Source organism: Sorex fumeus, unplaced genomic scaffold (genome assembly GCF_029834395.1).
Source record: "Sorex fumeus unplaced genomic scaffold, SorFum_2.1 ptg000086l, whole genome shotgun sequence".
NCBI lineage: Eukaryota > Metazoa > Chordata > Mammalia > Eulipotyphla > Soricidae > Sorex > Sorex fumeus.
Genome location: NW_026606143.1, coordinates 42,337,566 through 42,363,293, shown reverse-complemented (window position 1 = coordinate 42,363,293; position 25,728 = coordinate 42,337,566). Strand labels below are relative to the sequence as shown.

General features: G+C 55.2%; 1 protein-coding gene across 1 annotated transcript in view; it reads left to right on the top strand.

Annotated features, from left to right (window-relative positions):
- The first annotated feature begins 1,017 nt into the window (after positions 1 to 1,017).
- The window catches only part of WWC3 (WWC family member 3), an 86,594-nt gene continuing 61,883 nt past the window's right edge, over positions 1,018 to 25,728 (top strand). Inside the window, exon 1 of the mRNA XM_056131243.1 lies at positions 1,018 to 1,426. Coding sequence (XP_055987218.1) covers positions 1,140 to 1,426 — 287 coding nt within the window. The 5' untranslated portion in view covers positions 1,018 to 1,139. The remainder of the gene's footprint in view (positions 1,427 to 25,728) is intronic.

The window sequence follows — 25,728 nt, the reverse complement described above, 5'->3', positions numbered from 1 at the left end:
GCGGAACGGAGAGCCCGTGGGCCGGGCACGCTGCAGTCCACCTGCTGCCCCCTCGCCGCCGTGCACGTGGGTCTGTGCGGAAACGCGCAGACCCGTGGGGCAGAGGGTGGAAGAGCCCGGCAGGGCAGGGAATATTGTCCACGGCGGGAATTCCGGATCGGCCCTTGTGGGGTTCCCCTGGCAGGCACTGGACGTGGCCACCTGCCCAGCGCCCGTTTCTCCTCCAGCAGCTTTCCCCGCATCCGGGGCTGGAGGAATCACGTAGGTGTGTGGGAGCCCCAGGGTGCAGCTCTCGATCCCCAAGACGGGTGAGGTGAAGCCCCCCCACTCAGGCCCGAAGGCGAGGGAAGCTAGGGGTCCGCCCTATCTCCCGGGAACTGCCGGGGGGCCCCCCCCGGAATCGGCCCCGGGCCGGTGGCGCCTGCAGCCGCGTGGGGCGTCGTCCTCCCGGCTCCCCTTCCTCCCTGCGGCCCGGGGGCGGGCGGACGGACGCGGCGGCGCCCATCCTGGCCCCCGTGCGGTTTCCCGGCGACGAGGCCGGGAAGGGGGGAGGCGGGCGGAGGAGGGGGGGAAAGGTAGGGGGGACAGGAGGCGCAGGCACGGAGTGGGCCGCCCGGAGGAGGAACCCGCGGCTGGGGCGGGGTCTGGGCGCGGGGAGTCGCGGCGCCCCCGGAGGGAGCCGGGGGTGGTGGTGGGGGCCGCGCGTCGGGCGGGGGTCGGGAGCGGCGGAGGAAAATTGGAGGCGCCGCGGCCGGCGGGGGCGGGGCGGCGGGGGCAGCCGGGGGCCGGGGGGCGGGGCCGGGGCGTGTCCGCCGGCGCCCCGCCCCCCGCAGGCCCCGCCCCCGGGCGCGCGGACGCACGAAGATGGCCGGGCGGGCGGCGGGCAGGCGGCAGCCGCGGGCGGCGGAGGGGGCAGCGGCTGGGCGGCTGTGAGCGCGCGCGGCGGCGGCGGCGGCGGCGGCGGCGACCCGAGCGAGGCGGGCGCGCGGCGCGGCGGGCGCGCGGGCAGCGGCGGGCGGCGGGCGGAGGATGCCCCGGGGCCGGCGGGCGGCTCCCCGCGCCCCGGCCGCCGGGCCTTAGTGCTGGCCGAGCAGGCGGCGCGCGCGGGGCGGGCAGGGGCCGGCGGGGCCCGCGCCGTCATGCCGTGGCTGAGCGGGGGCCGGCGGCGGCGGCGGCGGGGCCGGTCGCGCGAGGGCCCCCGGGACGCGCCGCCGCCCCCCGCCACCTCCCCGCGGGAGCCGCCGCCGCCGCCCGCCCCGGCCGCCGCGCCCCCCGCGCCCCCCGCGCCCCCCGCGCCGCCGCGGGCCCGGGACAGCGCGGAGCTGCCGCTGCCGGCTGGCTGGGAGGAGGCGCGCGACTACGACGGCCGCGTCTTCTACATCGACCACAACACGCGCCAGACGTCGTGGATCGACCCGCGCGATCGGTAAGGGGGCCGGCCCACCCGGGTCGGGGCAGCGGGCCGACGGCGCGGGAGCCCCACCGGGCCCCGAGGGCACGAGGATCGGGGCGCTTGGCGCCCCCCCACACGGGCCGGGACCGCGGCCGCGGGGGTCGGGGCGCCCCCGCGCTGGGCTTCGAGCCCCGGCCACCTCCCCGGCCGCCGCGGCGCGGGGTGGACACTCGGACGCGGTTCCCTCGCGTCACCCGCGGTCCGGCGCCTGGAATTTCCTCTCCCGGGGCTGACGGATGGCTCGCTTTTCCTTTTTCCGCCGCGGCCTCGCCCATCCGTGCCCGGGCCTCTGCGGCCCGCTGTCCCCTGGCCCGCGGTGACCAGCGGAGCTGTCACCTTGGAGCACGAACGTGCGCCCCCACTTCGTGCGCGTCCCCGCCGGGCGGGCTCAGCCCACTTTCCCATCCCGAGTCCGAGGCCACACGCGCCACCGCAGCGACTCGCGGCACGTTGGGGGCGAGCCCGTTCCCCCACCGTGCAAGCGGCCCTCTTTGGCGCCTCGAAAATTGAGTTCCACTTCGAGCAGAAACAACGTTGTGTTGCGTCCGCGGCCGGGATGGAGTAGTCGCCCCGTAAGCGTTGGGAGAAAAGGAAAAACCCCAGTTGAGTTTAGGTTTCTCTTTGGTGCAAAATAAGAACGGGACGCCGACTTCTCTTACTCATGTTTAAATTCCGTGCACTAAGACCGGATTCTTCTAAAACAACAACCAGATTCCATTTAATTAAGTTCATTTGATGACGGTTTCCTTGACTTCTTTTTGCATTGTGGTCTACTGGTCTCAATGGTTTAGCTGCATTAGAAGAGATGCACTCTGTGTGTGTGTGTGTGTGTGTGTGTGTGTGAGAGAGAGAGAGAGAGAGAGAGAGAGAGAGAGAGAGAGAGAGAGAGAGAGAGAGAGAGAGAAGGAGAGAGAGAGAAGAGAATGCTGTTGAAACCGAGTGTTTGCAGTGGTTATGTGATATCTTGTCCCCTCCGGAGAAACTTCTCCACCTCTGGCCAGAAAGGAAATACTGCAGCTCTCCCAGCGATGTCAAGACTTGGAGAGGCCCACGGTGGTGACATGGCTCCGGCTTGCTCCTACCTGCACGCAAAAGGCAGCGCCGCGAAGCTCTGGCCTCGGAAAATACTCTGGGGAGGAGAGGAAGTGCTCCATTATTGTTTGCAGATTTCTCTGGGTTCGGATATGGAAAATCAAAGCTAAAGTATAGTGGTTTCCTCACAGCATTCTCTCGGAGTGTGGCTAACGCCTGAACTCTGAAACTTAGATCAATCCTACCACAACTGTATCCGCGACAAAGATGCTTAGTAATTTTGAAAATCAGGTGAGCTCACTTTAGAATTTTATCCGAGGGCTGGAGCCACGGTGCTCTGATCAGGCCCGGGACGGTTTTGGAGTTGTGTAGGACACAGTGGACTCTGATGCTCTTTTCTGCTGTTAGACTTTGAAAATCCCCAAACAACTGGGAAATGAACTGATGAAAAATAACACGTTTGTGTTCCCCCCAAATGAGGGCTCATTCTAGGCGGGTAAAATAAAAACAGTTGCGATTCTCTTGGGTGGTGGGGGCTGGGGGAGGTCATATGTGAGCATTTCCGTTTCAGGGGGTCCTCCCTTCCTAGGGCGGAAGGGAGCAGACACCCTACTGATTTTTCCCGTCGGGGGTGTTTCACACCCATTTCCTCTGGCCCTTTCCAGAGATGGACGTTCCTGAATGACATCTTTCACTGTTTTCAGACATCGCGTCCATTACTGGTTTCAAAAGCCCCGTTTCTGAAGCTGAAAGTGTTGATTAAATGAACAAAAGTGGGTCTCTGACTTTTTTTTCTTCTTCTTCTTCTTTTTTTTTTTTTGGTAAAGTAAAAACATGTGTGGGCTTTTCGGAGCCGTTGTTTTCACAGCGAGCACAGATTCAGCGGGGACAGCTTGCACTTCTCAGCTCCCATAATACCTTGCCCGAAATATGTATGGAATGCTCAGCAAGCCGCAAGCGGTTCAGCGCAGTCCACCCAAGGGGGTCCCATTCTGCTTCCTCTTTCCCAGCACAGTCCTGCCGGGTTTTCGAGGTGACCGGTTTGCCTTTCCCAGGGGTAATTGGTTTTTACTACGTGGGAAAAGCACTGTGTCAGAGCAGAGCTCAACATTTTCTCCATGTGCCTCTGACAGTTAAAACCCTTTAGAGGCAGGTTTCATTCACACACCGCCCAGAAAACAGTGTTCAGGAATCGAGAACTTTCCCCAGACGGCTTCCACAGAGGAGAAAAGCAAATAAAGGAATAGGTTGTTCAGAAAGAAAAGGAAGTTACAGAGCAACGAATGTAGTAGGGTAGGTGGAGATTGTTGCCGGCCTCAAGCAGAATCTCATCTGCGTTTGAGTGAAAACTCGAACTGCATAAATAGTGCTGCTGGAAGCAAAGCAACCTAGGGCCCAGGGTAGCCAATTTTCTCTTCTAGAATTCTGTAGTATGGATTAGTATGACATGGAGTTTTGGGGATGGGGCTTTGTTTTTGTTGGGGAGAAGTATCTGGGGGCCCATGCGGTACTGTAGATGGAAGCCAGGCCTCTCGTGAGCAAAGCATGTGCTCAGCCTATTTGAGCTCTCTGGCCCCAGATGTTGTTTAAAGAATTCAAGGGGCTGGAGCAATAGTACAGGGGGTAGGGCCTTGCACGCAGCTGACCTGGGTTCGATTCCCAGCATCCCATATGGTTCCCCGAGCACCACCAGGAGTAATTCTTGAATGCAGAGCCAGGAGTAACCCCCCTGTGCATTGCTGGGTGTGACCCACAAATCAAAAAAAAAGATATTGTGGGCCCTGGGAGTGTCGGTGAATTACTGTGACTGTACGTTAAAGTTACAACAGAGGAGACTGACTGCAAACCACAGGAAACATCTTTACAGTTATAGCTACAGATGTGTAAAAGAACCGATCTATTTTCTGCCCCTTTGATAAAAAGTCCACCTTAGGTTTGACTCCATTGCATCTGCAGAGCAGTACTGGACATAAATTTTATGGTCAACTCTCTGGGATTTTCCCAAAAAAACTTGGTTTGAAAGTTAATTCAGTGGAGTTCATGCACAATTCAATCAGCTAATCGGTGGCTGAATAAATAGCAGTACTCCTACATAAAAAAAAGAAAAAAGTTCACCACTTCTATGCCTGGTATTTTTCGTGGGTGAGTCTGTTGTGGTCTGTTAGTAACACATAACCTACGAATATGAGCTTGGAGAGCCGTGACCACATTAGGAAAAGGTATTTACCGTTTAGGTGGAAAGTATGAGAAACCCTTTATGCTTTCTTTGGAAAGAGTCAGTTCCTTTGGTGGCTGTTGCTCTTCTCACATAGATTCGCGCCCTTCTTCTGTTTCCTCTGGCTCAGTGGGGTAGTTGGGCTCGCCAACCCCCAGTCACCGAGTTGTAGCTGCAGAGTGGAGCAGCGTAGGAAGGGCTGTGCTGAGAGGGAGGACCACCTTCTCTCCCGTGCTGTGCAGGAGGACCGCATTCTCTCCTGAGCATGACTCTCGGGACCCATTTGTTCAGGAGGCAGGGTTTGGCCTGCACCAGTGCTGCGGCGTAGTCAAAGGGCTGTAATAGCGTTGTCCCTTACGGAGAGAACAGCCCGTGTCTCCAGAGTATGCCAGCTCGGAGCCCCACACAGCAGCCGGATGGACTGCAATGCTGCCTCCGCACCCAAGATGATGAGCACGGGCACACTGCGTTGGCCTCGCACAGCCTGATTTTAGTATCATGTTTGCTTTCTGATAAACAAGTCATGATTTCTCCAGTTTTTGTTCTTGAAGACTTTAGGTGGTGGTGTTTATCTGAACATGGGGAGTGTTTTCATGACCGTAATGAGTAGGTTCTGGAAGATTTTTTTTTTTTTAAATTTTAGGCTCTCAGTATTTTTTTAAATACATTTTGTGTTTATTTAATTTTTTATCAAATCACTGTGAGACACACAGTTACAAAGTTATTCACGATTGGGTTTTGGTAATACAATGTTTCAACACCCGTCCTTCCAGCATACTTTTCCCACCACTGATATCCCCAGTTTCCCTCACTGGATGAATTTCCTTACATGTAGATTATCGATTACCTCCTGGCAGTCTGTTCTTGGTCTAATAGCTTTTCTCCCCCCACCCCACACACACTGAGAAAAGTGAATGGAAAAGTCATTCATATCTAAAAATAGCTCCCGGGCATTTGGAAGTCTCTTACTTTCCCTTTCCTCTTTTCATTCTGATTTTAGAAGTGGAAATTTCGCCTCTTCTGGTGGGTTTGAGATTCCACTTAGGGGTCCTGGTGCCATCACAGGGCCTGTTCCGGGCACATCCTGTGCCTCCTGTGGGGGCCAGTCAGTCTAATGGAATATTCTGCGGGGTTCCAGAACTGTCTATAGAGGTTCTTGGTCCGGGTTGTCTGGCTGAGCCCGTGGGTCTGGGCAATGAAGGCAGACATGTGGACAAGGTCGAGGCCAGACCCACGTCCTTCTCAGGCTGCCAGCGGAGGGCTCGCTGAGTCTCAGGGGTCTTTATGCTTCCTTTGGGGGTTTCAGGGATGCTCAAGCCTCTTTAGCACAGGGGCAGAGTGCTGGGCGTGTGTGGGTGTATTGGGAACAAGTAGCGAGCTCAGAGTCTTGGGGTAAGGGAGGGCCTGCTCCAAGCCCTATGATGGGGTGGGGTTGGCACAGACTGTCATGTTCACACTCTTTATTCTGGGCCACACGAAGGGTCACCCTCTCTCTGAGTGGGAGAGACTTGGGCTCCAGCGGGGGGTTTCTCACCCACCCACTTATAACACGTGGCTTCTGTTCCTTCTTTCAGTGTCTGGTCTCAGTTTTGGGGTTGGGGACTCTACAGGTGCTTCCTATCAACAGGGCCATTGCAATGACGTGTCACCAGCTTGCGACCTTACCCCCGGGGGTACTTCCATGTCCCCATCCCTCAGTTCTGTGATTGCGGGGGTCTGATAGGTTGCCCCTGGTGGTGCTCCAAGGCTACTCGGGGCTTCGTGCTCAGGGCTCTGTACTCCTGGCAGGGCTGAGGAGTGAACCTGCACCGAGAGTCCTGAGCTTGGGCTGCTTGTGGACAGGGGCATGAACGCCCAGGCCTGCTGCCCGCACTTGACCCTCCCTTGACCAGGCACTTACACTGTGCCGTACCCCTGGTTATTTTTATCTGGTATTCGTACTGTTTGATGTCTCACCCTCCTGTGGTAGCCAGAATAATGGCCCCTCCCTGACATCCATCTCCTGGCCTGGGAGCTTGTTAATAAGCCACCAGCTGCAGAACAGGGGGCCTTGCGGTGGAAGGTGACGTTCCAAGGCGGCAGGGGGCCACATCCGGTGGGACTGTCGAGGCACAGGCTGGTGTCCATGACCGTGCGCCAGGGAATGCAGGAAGTCTAGAGAAGCTAGAGGCGGCAGGAAAGTGAGTTTCCCTGGGGCCTGAGCATGCGACACAGCCCTACCAGCTTCATTCTAGCTGCATGGAGCCTATCTAGGGGGTGTTTGAAGTCGCTGGGTCTGGCCACGTTACAGCCACGGTACAGAGCACTGTGCCCTGGCGTGGCTCTCCCAGTGGGCTTGGAGCCTCCAGTCGGCTCGTGTCTGCCAGCAGGTGCAGTGGCATCATCCTTCCACTTTTGTTCTCGCCCCTAGGAGCCCTCTTCCTCCATGCAGCCCCTGACGCTGGGCCTGCTGAGTTCCTGACAGCAGAGCCGAGGTGGGAACTGTGGGCTGTGTGCATGGACATTGAGAGGCCTCAGCTGTAGCTCTGGGGCCACCAAGACTGACAAAGATGGGGTTTATGGTGACAGGAGGCAGAGTCGAGCCACCACTGCAATTGTGGTGGTGCAGCCGGGAGGCCAGGGAGATCGCGACCCTGGCAGCACAGCTGTGTGGGCCGGGGCCGTTCTCTCAGACCCTTTCAGCGCTCCTCATCACTTTAGCTGACGGGGATCCCGGGCCTGGACTGACCATTGCTGACTCACTGCACTGGCCAGTGCTCGGCAAGGATCTCTGCCTCTGCACAGTTCTCTGCTGGGGGCACTGCTCTCAGCACACTGGGGCCTGTCACCAGTCACGATCCAAAGTGACCAGAGCTTGCTCGGGGCAGTATGGCCTGGCCACGGACCTGGAGCCGCCTCTGTCTCCCTGCTTGCCCCATCCGTGTGCAGGGTCAGTTACCAAGATGCTACAGGCCAGAGAGTTCTGTTGTGGGTGGGCACCTGGGGGGCCTCTCAGAGCTTTTGGGCACTGTGTGTGTGGGGGGAGGGCGGCAGGGCAGGGCACCAGACACCTTCTGCCGCTGGGGGCCCTTCCTGCCTCCTGAGTGCCTCCGTGAAGGGGCCATGTTCGGTGCAGGCACTGAGTGCCTGGCCCAGCTCGCATGCTCAGAAACGTCCTATTTTATTGTTGGGGGTAGGGAGGCTCACTCCTGGCAGTGCTCAGGGAACGGTAGTTAAGTGTGCCATTGAATTTTACTTAATTTTGGTTTGGGGGCTACACCCATTGGTGCTCAGGGCTAACTCCTGGCTCTGTGTTCAGGGGTCACTCTTGGCGGAACCCGGAGGACCCTGTGGGGTACCAGGAATGGAATCCGGTTGGCAGCCTTCGTGTTAACCCCTTTTCTATTGCTCTGGGCCCAGTGAGCCATTGTCAGGCCTCAGTGATTGTTAGTCCACCTGCGGGCTTGGAGGCCCCCGCTGCTCTCTAGCTGTGGGCCTTGTCCAGCAGCCCCCAAGGAAAGCCGCGCGCTGCCCCCGGCCGCCCCTCACCTCACGGCACCCCTCTGGGACATTTGGTGGAAGTGGCTTGGGGGCGTGTGGTGCTCCGGCTCTGCCTTATCTCGGACAGCAGGACGTTTGCACAGTTCCTCTGCGCGCAGCCTGGACCGGTGCCCCGTTCTTTTTATTGCCCCAAACTTCCCTTCTGTGGACCGACCTCATTTTAGAAGCGTCCCTGTGGAATATAGGAAACCGCTGCCCTTGATTCTCCCTGGCAACTCCCAGCTGTTTTCTGCGCGCACACACAAATAGCCATTGCTCCACTCGTGGCCGGCCGAAACAGGCGCTCTGCTTGCAGGGCCTTGCGCTGGGGCCAGCCGTGCTCTGCTTCCACCCCTTCCATGGTTGTTGCAGTTCTTGGAGGATGGGATGGGCTGCTGTCCTGGAGTGCCCCCTTCGACTGACTGGCGAGTGGGCGGAGACCTCAGTGATCTTGGGACCGCTACATGGGGGCCTGGGTACCCCACGTTTGAAGCGATCCTGGGGAGGACATCGTGTAGGCAAGAGTCACAACTGGGAGCAGAGAGATAGTCCGGCAGTTAGCGAATTGGCCTTCCTCCTGGGTTGCATCCCCAGCACCATGAGAAATCCCTTGTCCCCTGCCAGGATTGGTCTCTGAGCACAGAGCTGGGAGTAAGCCCTGAGCACCGCCGGGTGTGGCCCCCAAATAAACCAAAGAATCAAACATGCTTTGTGTCAGGCTAGTGGAAAAGTGGTCGAGCAGATGCTGGAGTTGAAGCAGATTGAGAGGAAAATATTCAGCCGAGAGACTCGAGGTCTCGGCGAGGTCTCTCTCCGCACTCATGACGGGCATGCAGTGGAGATGGGACCAGGCACCGGCGAGGTGGTTTGATCCCTTTAGCACTGCGTGCGCTCTGCTCTGGAGCCGCATCCCCCACCCGAGACCTTTGCCGTTTTGGACCATACCCAGAGGTGCCCGGGGCTGGTTCAGGGTGTAGGGCTTACTCCTGGTGGTGCTCTGGGGACCGGCTAGTGCTGGGGTCCTAATGCGACCCTAAGGCATGCGTTTAGCGCACTGAACCAGCACCTGCCCCCCACTTTAGCTTTTTGAACCACGAGAATGTCTTCACTCTTCGGAGCGTTAAATGAAAACACGCAGCGTAGGAGAAGCGGGTGGTGTTATAGGTAAGAATTTCAAAAATCCGTCCTCCCCTTCCTCCTCCTGCTCCGCAGCTCACACTCCCTCTGCCCCTCACGTTGAACTGTCTCGGGCGAGTGTCTAGTCCTTGACCTGTGTCTCCCTCCAGAGCATTCCTGCTGTAGGGGGGTGTGCAGCCCGGCACCGGGGAGCAGCGCCAGGGATCATGACCAGCAGCGCCTTCGCTTGGAAGCTGTTCTTCCTGCCTTTTGGCAAAACTTTCTCTTGCCTCTTTGCTTAGGAGTCCATTACTTTCTGGAAGAGTTGGCGACATTGGGACAGCTGGGAGGTGGGGGGGCTTGTGCATCTGGAATGGCGGTGGAGAGGGGTTTGCAGGCTTGCTTGCCCAGGATGGATGGGCAGGGAGGAGACCCGGGCTGGGCCCCACGAGTTTGTGGGATTCTGAACCCCGGCCTGGGACCTGGCAGTTAGGGAGCAGTTTCAGGATGGTCTGTCTGTACCTCCCGTCAGCCATCGGGGTGGGGCGTTTTCTTTAAGAGGGGGTCTTGCCGTCCTGTGCTCAGATAGGGAGCCCCATGCCCTTCATGTGAAGGACGAGCCCATAGAGAGTGTAGCTCGTCAGCGCTGTTGCCCCCAAATTGCTGCTTGCTTGTGCTGGTGTTTGCTGCTGCGCGTGTGTCCTGGGCCCCCATCCGACCCTCCCTCAAGGCCCTGCTCCCATACGCAGATGTGCGAGTGGCCTGAGGCTGAGTTCCTTTTCAGGGACCTGGATCCCCCCCCCGCCCCCCGCCCCACCGTGTCCAGGCCCATTGAAGCTCCAATTGGCTCCACTGGAGAGCGATGCGTGCCTGTGCTTGGCGGGGACCAGCGACAACAGCTCCCTGTAGTCCCTTCACTATTCCCCTCAATATCTGTGCGTGTACCCTCACATTCGGGGAGCTGAAATCAAGGATCATCCTTTAGGTATTTTTTCTGTGGGACTTGCTGCTTTTATTGAATGTTACATCTGGACGCACTTCCTGCCACCAGAATGTGCCGGTAGACTGTGGGGACCAGGCTACAAAACCCTGGGTCCCTTCTCATTCCAGGGGAATGCATGTATGTGGATGGGTGTTAAATAGATATTGTGACCCCCATTTCACAGTATATGCGTTCGCTGAATCAAGATGCTGCTGGCACCAATATGATCTTATGCATCAATTATACCTGTGTGTGTGTGTGTGTGTGTGTATGTATGTAGTACTAGGGATTGAACCCAGGACCTCACACATGCAAAATAAGTGCTTTCCTGCTGTGCTACTCTTTTCACTATAAGTCAGTTTTGTTTGTTTTGGGACCAGGCCTGGCTGTGCTCAGGACTTACTCCTGCCTTTGCACTCAAGGATCACTCCTTGTAAGCTTAGAGGACCATGTGCGGTGCTGAGGATCAAACCCAGGCCAGCTGCTTGCAAGGCACGCACCTTCCCCACTGTCATATCTCTCTGTTCCCTTATGGCAGTTTTGGAGAAAGAACAAAGATGGTACAGGCATTTGGGCTGGGGTGCGACTCAGTGGGAGTGCATGCATAGCATGAGTGATGTTCTGGGTTGTACTCCCAGCAGTGCGCGCGCGCACACACACACACACACACACACACTTAATTTTATTGAAGTAATATTCATATAACAAAATCACTGTTTTGTTTATTTCCTTTTTGGAAACCCTGGCAGTGCTCAGGATTTACTCCTGGCTTTATGCTCAGGGATCATTCCTGGTGGGGCTCAGGGCACCCCATACTGGTGCCCAGAATTGAGTCTGAGTTGGCTGTGTGAAAGGCAAAAGCACTTTGCCTGCTGAACTTTCTCTCTGGCTCCACCCAAGCTGCTCTTTGTAAGGGGAACAGCTTCATGGCATTTAGAACACTCGCCATGGTGTGAACCACTCCCTCTACTTCCAGAACATTTCCATCACCCAAATGGAAGACCCATGTCCATGGAACAGTAACTTGCTCTCCCCTCTTTGCGGTCTTGTTACGCACCAGTTTGCTTCCAGTGTCCACAGATTTCCAGTTGTCCATATTTCTTATAAATGGAGTTTTATGCTATGTGGCATTTGCTGTCTGGATTCTTTGACCCCAGCCTCCCATTTTGTAGGTCTGCCCATATTGTACGCTCTGGTTTCTTGCATCTGCTTTTGGTTGTAATGCAGGAGGTGTGCTCTCTCATTTGCCCAACAGAGCAGTGGCCCCCGTAAGAAGCACCAATTGTGCTGTGAGACTAATATCCAAGGCCAAGGAAAAACAGGGGCCAGGAGGACTGGTCAGTGGTTGTAATCTACCACAGGTGTGTGTTTGGGGTATTGGGTAGGTAAGATCAAGAGGGGGCCAGTATGGCAGTAATAGTTGGAAATGAGCACTCTGAATAAGAACTGAGTGTTGAAAGTGGGTAAAAGGACATATATGACAAGCTTTCAGTATCTGTATCACAAACCGTAATGCCCAAAAAGGGGGGGGGAGGGAGAGAAAGGGAGAGGGAGGAGGAGAGGGAGAGAAAAGGAAAGGGAGGGGGAGAGGGAGAGAAAGGGAGAGGGAGGGGGAAGGGAAGAGGAAGAGAGAGGTAGAGGGGGAGGGCGGGGGAGAGAGAGACAGACAGAGAGAAAGAGAGAGAGAGAGAGAGAGAGAGAGAGAGAGAGAGAGAGAGAGAAGGAAAGTGCCTGCCTTAGAGACAAGCTAGGGGGATGGTGGCGGGAAGGAACCTGGGGACACCGGTGCTGGGAAATGTGCACTGGCAGAGGGACGGGTGTTCAAACACTATATGACTGAAAATCACAAACAGCTTTGTAAGGGTCTATCTCACAGTGAATTATTTATAAAAAAAATAATTAAAAGTCCCCACCAGCTGTGGATCAAACCAAAGAGACCACTCTCATTTCTCTTGTAATTTATTGCCTGGAGCAGTAAAATACTTCATGTTTCCTCTAAATACAGGGACAAGAAACCAAAGTACAAATCAGCGGTCTGACTGTCATAGTCCAGATGCTCCGTCCTGGTCAGGTCCAGTGGAGGCTAACTGAGCAGCAACATCCCAGGGGGAAGTGGAGGCGTAGTGGGGTAACAGAGAACCTGTATGCAGTGATCTGATGACCAGGGTGATGGCACTGACACCAGCATGGTGACCAGTTACTCTCCCCACTTCTCTTTCCGACAGGATCTTCCCCGCCATGCCTGTCATTAGCTGTGGAAGCAGTGTGTACTGGGTGTCACGTGCTCCCCAAGGGTCCCGGGTTCGATCCCAGCACCCCGTTTGGCCCTGAGAGCCCTGCTAGGAGTGATTCCTGAGGGCAGAGCCAGGAGGAACCCCTGAGCACCACCGGGTGTGGCCCAAAAACAAGCAAAAAATGAGATTCCAGGACAGGTTGGCACCAACAGCCCCCAGGCTTGTTTCAGTACAGCTTGCAGAATAACTGAACAAGAAGCAAAAGAAGATCGATTTCGTGAAACTCAAGTTTCGGTGTCCCACAAAAAAAATGTGACCAGCACACCCAAGCTGAAAATATTTCCTGTCTGACCCTGTATTGAAAAGCTTCGTTGATCCCTGAGCTTAAGCAGGTCTGGAGGACTAATCAAGGTAACCACCGGTCGGTGGGGTGCCGGAATAGGAGACCCCGGCAGGAAGTGTCGCTAATTAGTGAGGGGCTCAGAAAAGCCTCTGTGGGACCTGGGAGTCAAGGGGCCCCTCTGTCAAAAGTTGTCCCCTTCCCCCCAGAAGGACGCTGCCTCCAACCTTAGACCAGCTGGGGAAGTTGGTTCGATCAGTTCAGAAGCACGGGAATGAAACCTCCGGGGAAGAAGGCAGGGAAATAGGCACCTTGAGAACAGCTCTGTGTTAAAAAGACAGTTGGGGGTCTCTCCTGCGTCCCGGGTGCTTGCAGGGTGCAGTCCTCACCACGAAAGGAAAGGGGGTCATCAGCCTGCGTGGGCAGGGGGACCCACTCCCCGCGGGCACCTTCCACCCAGTGAGCCGTGTGGGTTAGAGCTCAAGAAAGAGACACACGGGTTGATGGTAGCTAAGCTTTCATTTCTGGGAGAACTGCCCCCAGGCAGGGGTGGAGAGAGGGCCATGGGCATGGGCTGGGATGGGGCTGCACAGGGGGCAACGTTTCTCTGTCTTAATTGTAGTTAGACAAGCTGCATGCCTGATACAGGTGCATGGAAGACAGACAGACAGACAGACAGACACACACGGATGCGGGTGAATGCTGAATAAACTGTGCATTGTCCATGTCAGGGGCCTGGTGTGGGACTGCAGTATCCTGATGTAGGATGTGGGGGCCCTGGCAGAACGACACACGGAACCCCCTCGTATCTTTCTTTACACTTTTCTGTGACTCTACCGAATAAAAGGTTTTTAAAAAATCAGGATTCTGACCAAACATGATTACCACTCAATGCCTCTTCTGCAAACCACAGCACCCAAAAGGAGAGCGAGAACAAAAGGGAATGCCCTGCCACAGAGGCAGGGTGGGATGGGGGATATGGGGGGTGGGAGAGATACTGGGATCCAGGGTGGTGGGAAATGGGCACTGGTGGAGGGATGGGTACTCGATCATTGTATAACTGAAACCCAAGCACAAAAATTTGTAAGTCTACAACTGTACCTCATGGTGTTTCACTAATAAAAAAAATCAGAGGATGAAGGAGGCACACAGAAAATCAGTTATTTTTTTTTCCATTTTGGTCCCACCCAGCAGTGCTCAGGGATTACTCCTGGCAGGGCTGGAGGGACAATATGGGTGCTGGGGATTGCACCTGCAAAGAGCTGCTCAGCTAATTAATTCTCTAGTCCTAATGTTTTTTTTTTTTTGTCTTTTGGTCACACCTGACAATGCTTGGCGTTACTCCTGGCTCTGTGCTCAGGGATCACTCCTGTTGGTGCTTGTGGAACCCTATGGGGTGCTGGGGATTAAACCTGGTCGGCCACCTGCAAGGCAAATGCCCTCCCCACAGTACTATTGCTCCGGTTCTCCTAATGTATGGTTTTTAAGAAAAATGGAAGTTATCTTCTTTTTTTAAAAAAAAAAAAACTTAGATTTTATTCTGCTTTCCCAAAATCTCCTGCACCTAGCAGGTCCTCAACGAATGAAGAAATTGAATATAATTATTCACGACAGGTCAGGTTTTACTTACAGTGCTAATTTTGTGTTTCTACGCTTCGCCCACGTTTTTGCCATCCTCCTGCCTCTGTGCTCAGGGGTCGGTCCTGGCAGGGCTGGAGACCCTCCGTGGTGCCAGAGATACAACACAGCTTGGCTGTCCGGTGTCCCCTCTCTCTCCCCCGCTCTCTCTGGCCCACCAGCTAGATTTTTTTGTCTGCTGTAGGGTTGCCCGGAAGCAGCCCCCCCCCCCCTTTGTTGTATTGGGTTCCCGACCCTCAGCCTCTTTTCGGCTCCTGGTGGAGTAAATCCTGGTTGCTCTAAGACAGGTGTGATTTCGCCTCCAGGGTTCATTTGGCAAATTGATGTTCAACTGGATTCTCAACGCAGCCCCCTGAGAACCCCCCAAACCCATGCGTTCAAAAGAATGATCACACACTTAAAGTATCAGTAGTGCCGAGGCAGCTCCGGGCCAGGCTGCCAGTAGGCGGCCACGTGACCCAGGGCTGTCCTGTGATACCCGACTCAGGTTACCACTACGGGGCGGGGCAGCCGGATTACCGTGGGAGCGCAGACAAAGGGAGGGTGGCAGAGCTGGAAGGCCGCATCCCGGCCCGGAGATGCACCGTGGCATGAACGCTGCAAGCTTCTGAGCTGCCGTCTGCGACCCCGTTCTCACATAAAATGTCTGATCTGCGCACCTCCTTCCCCGTAACCCCCACTGTCGCCCGCAGAGGCAGCCCCTGTTCTCATCATTGGCGTTCTATTTTCCAAGGGGAGGGTGTGAAGTGGGGACTGACCACACCCAGGCACTCAGTGATGCTCAGAGGGTACTCCTGGCTCTGTGCTCAGAAATCATTTGGGGGAACCATATATGGTGCAGGGGATTTCACCTACGTGTGTGTGTGTGTTTGTGTGTGTGGCTCCATGTGACTTTATCATGCTTGTACATCTAGCCACAGCCGAGACAGAGGAACATTGTACCATGATGAACATCCCCTGCCATAACACTTTTTCACCCTGATTTCAACCAGGGTCCATCACTGGCATTCTTTTTTTTTCAGCGATGCACAGGGGTTACTCCTAGCTCTGCACTCAGGACTTACTTCTGGCGGTGCTCAGGGGACCCTGTGGGATGCTGGGAATCGAACCTGGGTCGGCCGCGTGCAAGGCAAACGCCCTACCAGCTGTGCTATCTCTCCAGCCCCAATCACTGGCATTCTTGTGGGGTTCCTTAGGCTGCCACCCCAACAGCCATACCTTCTCTTGCTAAGTGTTCCTGTTTTGGGCCATTTCCAGGAGCCATCTTCCTGGTTCTGTGAGAAGTGTAGTCGGGCATGCCTTTTCCTCTCCGGTGGCCTTTTCGAACCATGAGGCCTTAGGCCTGGGCCCAGCGTTTGACTGCCCTTCTACCTTGGAATGCTTTTTAGTGTTTTTTCTTTTTTTGTTTTGGGCGGTCACACCCAGCAGTGCTTGGGAGTTCCTTCTGGTTTGGAAGTTAAGCCCTGCATACAGAGTGTGTAGTGCAGCCTTTGGACTCTCCGTGGCACTATTTGGGATGGTTTTAGAATGATAGAGAAGCTGCAAAGTTGGGACAGCATTGTTAAGATCCCAGTCCCGTCCTATCCCTGTGAGCTGCCTGCAGATGTTACTGCATGCCACGAGCTCTCCCGCTGTTACCTTTGCTGGGCTCTTTGTTTCAAGCACTGTGGTTCAAACCAGACAGAAGCCTTGTGGCCAACTGTCTGATAGGTCTTCATGAATCTTCTGTGCCTCTCGCTCTCACACCAGAGGCACTTCAGGCCGCTCACTAGCAGGCAGGGGTTCCCGGAGAGGGGCTGTGTTTGGAAATGTCTTCCGTGGAAAACGGCATCTGTGACAGAGCCCTGCAAGTCCAGTGTGGTTCCCAGAGCCCTAGAGGCCACTTGAATCCTCCTGTTTGGGCATCACGGCCTCAGTGTACAACCCAGCAGTCATAAGTAGAGAATGTTTGGATTTAATTGTTGTTTGGGGGCCATACCCGGTGGTGCTACGGGCTTATTCCTGGCAGTGCTCAGAAATTACTCCAGCAGTGCCAGGGATCACACCCGGTTGGCTGTGTACAAGACAGACCCCTGACTCCCTGTGACATGCCTGCAGCCCTGGGACAGTGATTCTTTTTTTTTTTGATTTTTGGGTCACACCCAGCGATGCACAGGAGTTACTCCTGGCTCTTCACTCAGGAATTACTCCTGGTGGTGCTCAGGGGACCATATGGGATGCTGGGAATCGAACCCGAGTCGGCCACGTGCAAGGCAAACGCCCTACCTGCTGTACTATCGCTCCAGCCCCTGGGACAGTGATTCCTTTTTTTTTTTTATTAGTGAAACACCATGAGGTACAGTTATAGACTTACAAATTTCTGTGCTTGGGTTTCAGTTATACAATGATCAAGTACCCTTCCCTCCACCAGCACCCATCCTCCACCACCACGGGTCCCAGCATCCCTCCCACCCCCATCTCCCCCATCCCACCCTGCCTCTGTGGCAGGGCATTCCCTTTTGTTCTCTCTCTCTCTCCTTTTGGGTCCTGTGGTTTGCAAGAGAGGCATTGAGTGGCAATCATGTTCGGTCTATAGTCTACTTTCAGCGTGCTTCTCCCATCCTGGGAGGATCCTCCCAACACCCTTTATTTGGTGCTCCCTTCTCTATCTGAGCTTCCTTTTCCCCTAGCACGTGTGGCTGACCTCCAAGTCATGGAGCAAAATTCCTGGTACTAATCTCGGCCACTCCTGGGTATTAGTCTCCCATTTTGTTACTTTATGTTCCCCAGATGAATGCAATCTTTCTGTGGGACAGTGATTCTTGAAGGCTCTGTTTGCTTTCTCTAGTAATTCCCCCGCCTTCCACCCGACACCACTACGGATTGTGGTACAAGCTGGCCCCTCATTCCTGGGTTGCACATGGCAAGGGCAGCTGTGTGGGTCCACCGAGATGCCCGTAGCGCGCAGAGCCGGAGAGGCGAAGCAGATTAGAGGTTACTGGGGGCTGGGGTGGGTTCGGGGACTTGATTGAGCTCGTGGACTTGTTCCAATACTGGCTGTATCTTGTGCAACTCAGTAAATCTAAAAACCAGTGACTTGCGCAGGAAATGGGAGGCTTTCCTGGAGCAGAGATTAGACTTCAATGCAGTCAGTTTTCACTTTGAAAAAGGGAACCTGTTTCTATTTATTTAAATTAAAACAATTTCTTTTTATTTATTTATTTTGGGGGTTCTGGGGTCACACCCGGCGCTGTTCCGGGCTAACTCCTGGCTCAGTACTCAGGGCTCACTCGTTGCAGGCTCAGGGAGTGTGGAACCTGTTTTCCAATTCAGGACGTTGCCTCACTTTGGTAGTGGGACCGTGTAGATGGGCCTTGGCCGTCTCTAACTGGGCACAAGGCTCTGGGATTCTCAGGAGGGTCACATAGTCCCCAGGGATGTTTCCCAAGAAGATGCAGAGTACTAAGGCCTGGGTGTTAGTGGGCTGAAAGGGGGGACGTCCCTGGGTACCCACCTGGTCCTCATACTGGACTAAGGGTATTGTTGTGGAGACAGTACAGGGATGGCCCAGTGGCACAGGCCTGCTTGCAAGCGTGAGACCAAGAGTTTGACTGCCCGGAGACCGATCATGTGGCGGTGCATTTGGGCCCCATGGTACCCAAGTAGAGGGGCCCGGCCGCCTTCCTGGGCATGAGTGCTGTGTGCCTCGTGAATGCCACCAGAGCGCGTCCCTCAGCATCTTTTGCTGAGCAGAGCTGGTCTTCCTGCAGTGCCCGCATGTGGGAATGTCTGAGAATTCTCGTTCCTCCTGAGCCCTGGTTCCATGGGCACAGACCGGAATGCTGGACACGAGGCTGTGAAGAACAGGCTGAGGGGACTCAAGGTGATGTCCTCCGGACAGTTTGCTTGCACAGTTTTTTTTTCTTTTGTGTGTGTGCGTGGGGGTGGGGGTGGGGGGAGGGGTTAATCTCCACATGCAGGTAAATCACTTGGGGATGAAATGTCCCATTTTTTTTCTTCTTGAGTTACACCCGGCGATGCACAGGGGTTATTCCTGGTTCTGCATTCTGGAATGACTTCTGTCGGTGCTCGAGGGACCATATGGGATGCTGGGAATCGAACCCGGGTCAGCTGTGTGCAAGGCCTACCCTACCTGCTGTGTTTTCACTCCAGGCTCAAAATGTCCCAAATTTCGGTGCTGTTTGGGTCTTGGAAACTCCCCGAGCTGGATGTCTCTGGAAGGACTTGTCTGCTGGGCAGTGCCCATCACAGCCCCTGCCTTCCTCAGCCCAGAAATGCCACTGGAACAGTGGGTCTCTGCTGTATCAGGAGACATTTTGGGGGCTCGCGGCTTGGGTTTTGGGGTATCCCTGGCCTCTGTGGGTAGAGACCAGATCTGGGGCTGAGCATCCTGCAGGCTCGGGGCAGGGGAGCAGGATTCTGGTTTGGGGGAGACGCCAGCAGGGGGAGGAGAGCTCCGTGCTGTGGGTGCCGGGCACCAAGACTCTTAGGGAGAAGTTAGTGTAGCCCTGACTTTTGGCGGGGCAGGGGGGAGGTGAGGGTTGGTGGGGGTCATTCCTGGATTTGGGGACGCTGACATTTTATTGGGCTCTCTCTGCTGATTGGGGAGACAAAGGAGCTGGTCGGGAGGCTCAGGGGTGCCTTGGGGTCCTGGCTGCGGGGAGGCAGAGCGCAGGCCGAGCTGAGCGGCAGATGCATTTCACCTGCTTATTTTAGCAGCGGGGCTGTGCCGCCCGCACCCTGCTCAGGGATTTAGTTCGGCCTTTGCCATGCCCATGGCACGTGACAGGTCCTTGCATTTAGCAAGTGACACTTGGTGCTTCTTTTAAAAAAGGGGGTGGCAGTTGCTTGCTCAGGACTGTGTGCTTTGGGTGGACCCGGATGTTCTGGTCCCTTAGAGCGTTTCCCGCCGCGTGTCGGGAAGCACCGTGGCACCATTTTGTTTGCGCAAAGGTGCTGCTTCTGGAGACATGGCGACTGGGGTGTCACTGGGCTGGCCCAGGCTGCCACACGGGGTCGCCTCCTTAACCTCACCCTGAGGGCCAGGACACCAGCAACCGCCCCTCCCCCCTCCACTATCAGAAACCTCCAAAATGTCACCATGCGGATGGCGTTTTGACAAAAATGTCAAGGATTGCCAAGAATAGCTTCTTGCGTCCGCCTGTGCTTCGGGGAGAAGGACAGAGCAGCGTTTTAAGAGCCACCGAGGTGGCCAGAACCAATAATTCCTGTTTGCACAGCTCCCAAGACTAGCTGGATCTCGGGCTTTACATGCCCTTACTTTGAAGTTTCGAGTGGGAGCGCATGGGCTTGTTACGCCTCACTAACAGTAAGACACGGCTCTTTTGCCATGTCCTGGCTCTTTTACTTAGGATGGATCCTTGTAAAGCCTCCCACCCCCCTGGCTGAGCTAGCGGGAGATTGTTCCGAGGCCCGAAACATCTGCTTTGCGTGCGGGAGTGTTAGGGTCAGCCCCTGACACTGCCGGGTCAGCCCAGCACCACAGCAGAACAAAACAGCCCCACACAACTCATAACGTCCTAGCTTTTCTTTTTCCCTTTGACTTTTGTTTTTGGTGCTTGGGCCATACCTGCTGGTGCTCAGGGCTTCGTCCTGGCTCTGTGTTCAGGGATCACTCCTGGCGGGGCTGGAGCGTCTGTGGGATGCCGGGGAGGGAACCTGGGTTGGACTCGCACAGTGCAAGTTTCCTATCTCGTGTACTATCGCTCCACTCCTGCTTGTTTTTCTTGTGCCCTTCTTAGCTGCTCACTTCTGCATCTAGTGCCGCTCAGTCCCCATTTGGAAGCCGAAGCCTGCATTCCCTTCCAGTGGTTACTTTTGATGTATCCTGCTGCTTTTATTGAGTTAAGTCCAGAGATACACACTCATTTCCCATCTGCTGCTGGCTGGTGTGGATGTTAGCCCTTTCTCCCGCGCTGTTTAGCACGCCGCACTGGGACAAACACTGTTGGTATGATTATAGTCGGAATCCTAAGACCATGTGGATGAGTCCCAATGAGGTGATGGGATAGAAGCAAGAGCTAAGCTGGTTCTTTTCATGCTCATGACCCAAGAGACTCATTTGGAACTCTCCAGAAGCTTGGGTAGTTCAAAGGTAGCCTGGATGGCATGTGGGCCTCAGTATTTATGGGGAGATCACCAATGATTGCACCAGAGGGCAGAGAAGCCCACCTTTGCGTCTTTCCTCTCTTCTCCCTAGTCTTGTTTTTTCCAGTGCTCAGGGGAACGAACCCCGGCCCCCTGCATGCATGCAGTCCGTTGGGCTGTCTCTTCTGTCCAGCCCTGGTGTTTTGGTATATTTTACTCATTTTTGGTGGATTTATTTTTCCACTTGGAGTTAAAGAAGGTGTTTTTTACTTCCTTTTTTTTTTTGCATATTGCAAACTGCTAGACAAAAATTGTAGAATTTTCCATGAAGCGAACTAATGACATAGCAGCACCAAGCATATGAGTTACTAGAGTTGGTTTCGTGAAGCAGTTGACTGGTAAGATGGAGTAGGTTTTCCCAAGGGAAAGCCGGCCCTCCATTACAGTCATAGATCTTGCATGAACGAATGGGCTTTGAAGAAACTGAAGGGATTTTTCCTTTTGAAGACAGAGGTGAAACCCAAGTATGGCCTAGAGGCCAACATTCTTTCGGTGCTATTAGGCCTCAGGTCCCCTAGAGAGATAGGATCAAAGGGAAGAGCTCTTTAGAAGTACGGGGAAGCCGGTGCTGGCCAAGTGTCCACTGCAGTGTGGCTTGAGCCCCACGGGGAAAGGCATATTCTCGAGCGGTGGGACTGGTTGGCTGAACCCAGCCATGGAGCCGCGTTTCTGAAATGCCTGCAGGACCTGTCCGGCGTCCCAGCCTCTATGCCGCAGGCCTCGTTTCTGGTGTGAGCTGCGTCTCGTTCCCACGGTGGAGCATCCCAGCGTGAGTGCTGGCCGTCAGGGCTCAGGTCACCGGCCCTTTCTGCTCATGTCTCTGTGCCCCTCTCACGTGGGCCCTTTGTGGGTTCACGTGCATCTACTTCCTTCTGCCACATGTCTCGGTATGACACACCACGGCTCACTAACGCTGGGGGCACCCCCTAGTTTGTTGTTCATTTGTGTGGACTCTGCCATGATTGTTTCCCTCGAGTGTCATGTGCCTGCCTTTCTATTTCTCTGTGTTCTGTGTGTGGCGTGAGGGGAGATAGTTCACTTAGCCCTGGTTCGTGGGCCTCCGGTCATGCTCTGGGATCTTCGCCACAGTAGAGCCCCATCTGTGTCTTGGTGTGAGGTCTGGACAGACGGTACATGGGTCTTGCACACCGGGCACCCTGGTTTGATTCCCAGCACCACCCAGGATCCCCTGGGCACCATTAGGCATAGCCCCGCCCCAGTGTGTATCACTTTAAGGCTGCACATAACATCCTAATCTGATGCTTTTCCAACCTATGTGTGAGTCTGAGTAACCCGAGAGGCTGTCTGTATATTCTGGGTGTGTATTTGTTCACACACACACACACACATACACATACACACACATGACCCAGCCTTTGTAGATTGTGATAAGCAGATGGTCCCTGGTCACCAGCCCCCCTGCCTCGTGTCTTTTGGGTGACAGGGCTCATCTGCCCTGTGCTGGCACTCCTTGGAGACCAGATCCCTTTGGGGCCCACGGTGCTAGGGTGGCCCCTAGACTGCCGGCAGGGGAGGCAGCCTTGGGTGCAGGTTCCCCTGGAGGCCGGGCCCCCCTCAGTTTTGAGCAGCACTTGCCTCTAGGCTAGCCCCGCCCCCCGTGCCCTGTGGAGTCTCTCCCCCCTCCCATGTGCTCACACGCGGGCATCCCCTTCTGTTGCACATATTGAGGTCAGATTCACATGGCCCCAGAGTGACCAGGACCATTTATATAGTTAATCCCATGGCATCTGGTACATTCACGGGGTTGTGCAATCAGCACCTCTATCTAGTTCCAAGGTATTTTCATCACTGAGAAGAAACCCTTGTACCCGTGAAGCAGTCACTCCGCATTCCTGGCCTTCCACCCCCGGGCTCCTGCAGCCTGTCCTCCGCCGGCTGCGTCGCCGGTTCAGAACGTTTCATGTGAGTCGAGTCAGACCGTCAGGCCTTTAGTGTCTGCGCAGTGTTCTCAAGGTTTCTTGCTCCCTTTTGTGGCTGACGCCCATGTCGTTGCACAGAGACCCCTTTTTTTGAAATGGTTTAATTAAAAAAATTTTTTTGGGCCACACCCAGAGATGTTCAGGGGGTTACTTCCTCCTCTGCACTCAGGAATGACTCCTGGTGGTCAGCTCAGGGGACCATATGGGATGTCGGGGATTGAACCTAGAGACCCCATTCTTTAGTCCCCTGATGCCTTGCTGGACATCTGGCGCATCTTTGACTGGCCAGTGGTGTTTCTTTGGACGCGCATGCTCATGGACCTGAGCCCCTGCTTTCCAGTTTTCTTCAGTGGAATTGCTGAGGCCTGTGGGAACTTTTTGTTTTGTTTTTGTCTTGGGGTCACACCTGACAGTGCTCGGGGCTTACTCCTGGCTCTGTGCTCAGAGAACACTCCTGGTGAGCTCCGGGAATATGGGGTGCCGGGGATTGAACCCCGGCCGGCTGTGTGCAAGGCAAGCACCCTGCTCACTGTTCTATCATTCTGGCCTTCTGTGGGAACTGTTTTTAGTCTTTTGACACACCCCCAAATGACTTTTCCCAGCAGCTGCAGCGTTTTGCACTGCGGCCAGCATGATGCGAGGTTTCCACTTTGCTCCCCATCTTCATCTTCTCCAGTGCTCGTTATTTTCCGGTGACTTCTGTTTGTTCTTTCACCAAGGCTCACCACGCTGGTAGGTGCGGAGTCCCGACCCCCATGTTTCTGTCATACAGTTCTTGGTAGCTGACGCTTGGCATCCTCTCAGGCTCATGCTGACCTTTCATATATCTTAGAGAATTATCTAATCAATCCTTTGCCCTCCCCTCCTTTTTTTGACCTCCCAAGTGGTCTGGGCCCCCCCTAGGGTTTATTGATCAATCAGGGCCGGCTCTTCAGTGTGAGGGTCTGAGGATGCGCTGTCCTGGATTACCCAGGTCACCCCCAGTAGTGCCAGTGGGGGGCCTCCAGGGCCACACTGGGCATGTTTGAGGACCGGGTACTGGGCATGCGCTCGCACTCTGTACTGTCTGCTGGTTCTCAGTGCTCGTTTTCATATTAGGTGGTTTGTCTTTTTACTGTATGTATGATCCTGCATCCACATCATACATATGATTTGCAGCTAGAAGCCCTTTTGGGAAAGTTCTGGTGGGTCCTGTGTGCAGTCAGGCTCAAGTGGCACTGATGTGACCCAGTGACTGGGGCTTCCCAGAGAAGTTCTCGCATTTGCGCAGCTTTCGCAAGCAGCCCCTCTGCCTGCCCCAGTATGTGGTGCTGTCGCCGGGCCAGCTTCCTTGTACCGACACTTGCCAGGCGTCAGCTCGCTGCTCCAGCCGCCCAGAATGTTCTGTGTGAGCCTTCGTTAAATGTGCCGTTCATCACAGGAGCCCTGTCATCATGTTGGGCTCTCGGGAGCTGACACTCCTTCCCCGTTCCTTCTGTGCCCGGGAAAGGACACGACAGCGCTTGCCTGAAGCAGGAGCCGTGCGCTCTGCGTTTCTTTGCCTTTTCTTTGGCCAGAGGGGACACTCTCATGTCATGTCATGTCGTGTTGCTGGGAGCTGGGAGCAGCGCCTCGGCCTGGGGAGTGAGGACTCTTGGGGCTCCCCCCAGGCCTAAGAGGCACATTATCAACCTGCTTTCCCCCTGTGTGTGGCTTTCTTAAAGGATGAGCAGCATTGGGGCTGGAGCGATAGCACAGCAGGTAGGGTGTTTGCCTTGCATGCGGCCAACCTGGGTTCGATTCCCAGCATCCCATATGGTCCCCTGAGCACCACCAGGAGTCATTCCTGAGTGAAGAGCCAGGAGGAACCCCTGCACATCAATGGGTATGACCCAAAAAAAGCAAAAAAAAAAAAAACCACACACACAAAAAAGGATGAGCAGCATCTTTTATTGGCCCCAAACTCAGAAGCTGCCTGGCTCTGAGGCTGAGGAACTTTCTGAACATGGGGGCGGGAGTGGGATGCCCGCACCTTGCTTTTACTGCCATGGTGGCTTCTGATCCCTGGGCCAAGGCTCTGGTCTCCTGGCACTGATGTCCACGGCTTGCCACCTGGACCCCCTCAGCTCCCGCTGCCTTCAGAGGACTGTCCCCCAAGCTGAGCCCAAGGTTCAGGCATTGGTGGGTGCGACCGGAGCAGGCCAGGTCCTCTCTCGGGGATCCATTGCTCTACAGGTACATGCGATTCTGTTAAATTCTGGGTCAGGCCAAAAGGTATTAGGCCTGTTTTTCTTCTGTTCTCTGTCAGTTTTGGGACTCGAGCAACTATGTTAGAACCATTGCCCCTCTCGGCATTCTCCCGGTCATGCTGGTAGCTGCAGCTCACGGCCAGACATGCTCACGTACCTGTTCAGCGCTTCCCTTCACTCTCTTTGTGAGGCAGGATGCTGTCCGGGGCTTGTCCTCATCTGACTTGTGTCCCAGAGCTCTCGGACACTTGGCAGTGCCCAGCCACTTGCCCCCGGGTGGATGAATAAATAATTCTTAGATTACAGTTCCCGAGGTATTTTCAGATGTTGGATGGAAGAAGCTCTCCCAGGCTCCCCATCACCAGTCCCCTCCATGGTGGGGCCCGACATGTGTCTCCTATACTGACCTGAGTGTCACTTCCTGAATGTTCTCCAGAGAACAGAGTGGAGGGAAGAGGAGGGAGAAGAAGGTATGAGGAGAAGGGAGGAGACGCCGGGTCAGGCTAGGTTGGATTTTGCACAAACTCTTCCCCTTTCCTTCTGGAAATGTAGTTGGCATTTTTTGGAGGGGGGAGGGTTGTGTTTGGTCACATATGGTGGTGCTGGGGCTGCTCCTGGATCTGTGCTTAGGGGTCACTCTTGGAGGTGCTCAGGGGTCCACGTGCTCACGGGGATTGGGTCTGCCGCACACCTTAAGCTCCGTCTGTCTCTCTGGCCCGAGTCTGTTGTGCTATTTCAAGGGGCAGTAGGAGGAAAGCCTATTCCGTCGCACCCCTGAATAACCCTCTCTTGCCGGAAACCAGATCAGTAGGGAGTTCTGAGGTGACTCTGCTGTGGTTGGGGTGTGGTTGCTATTGTTACTT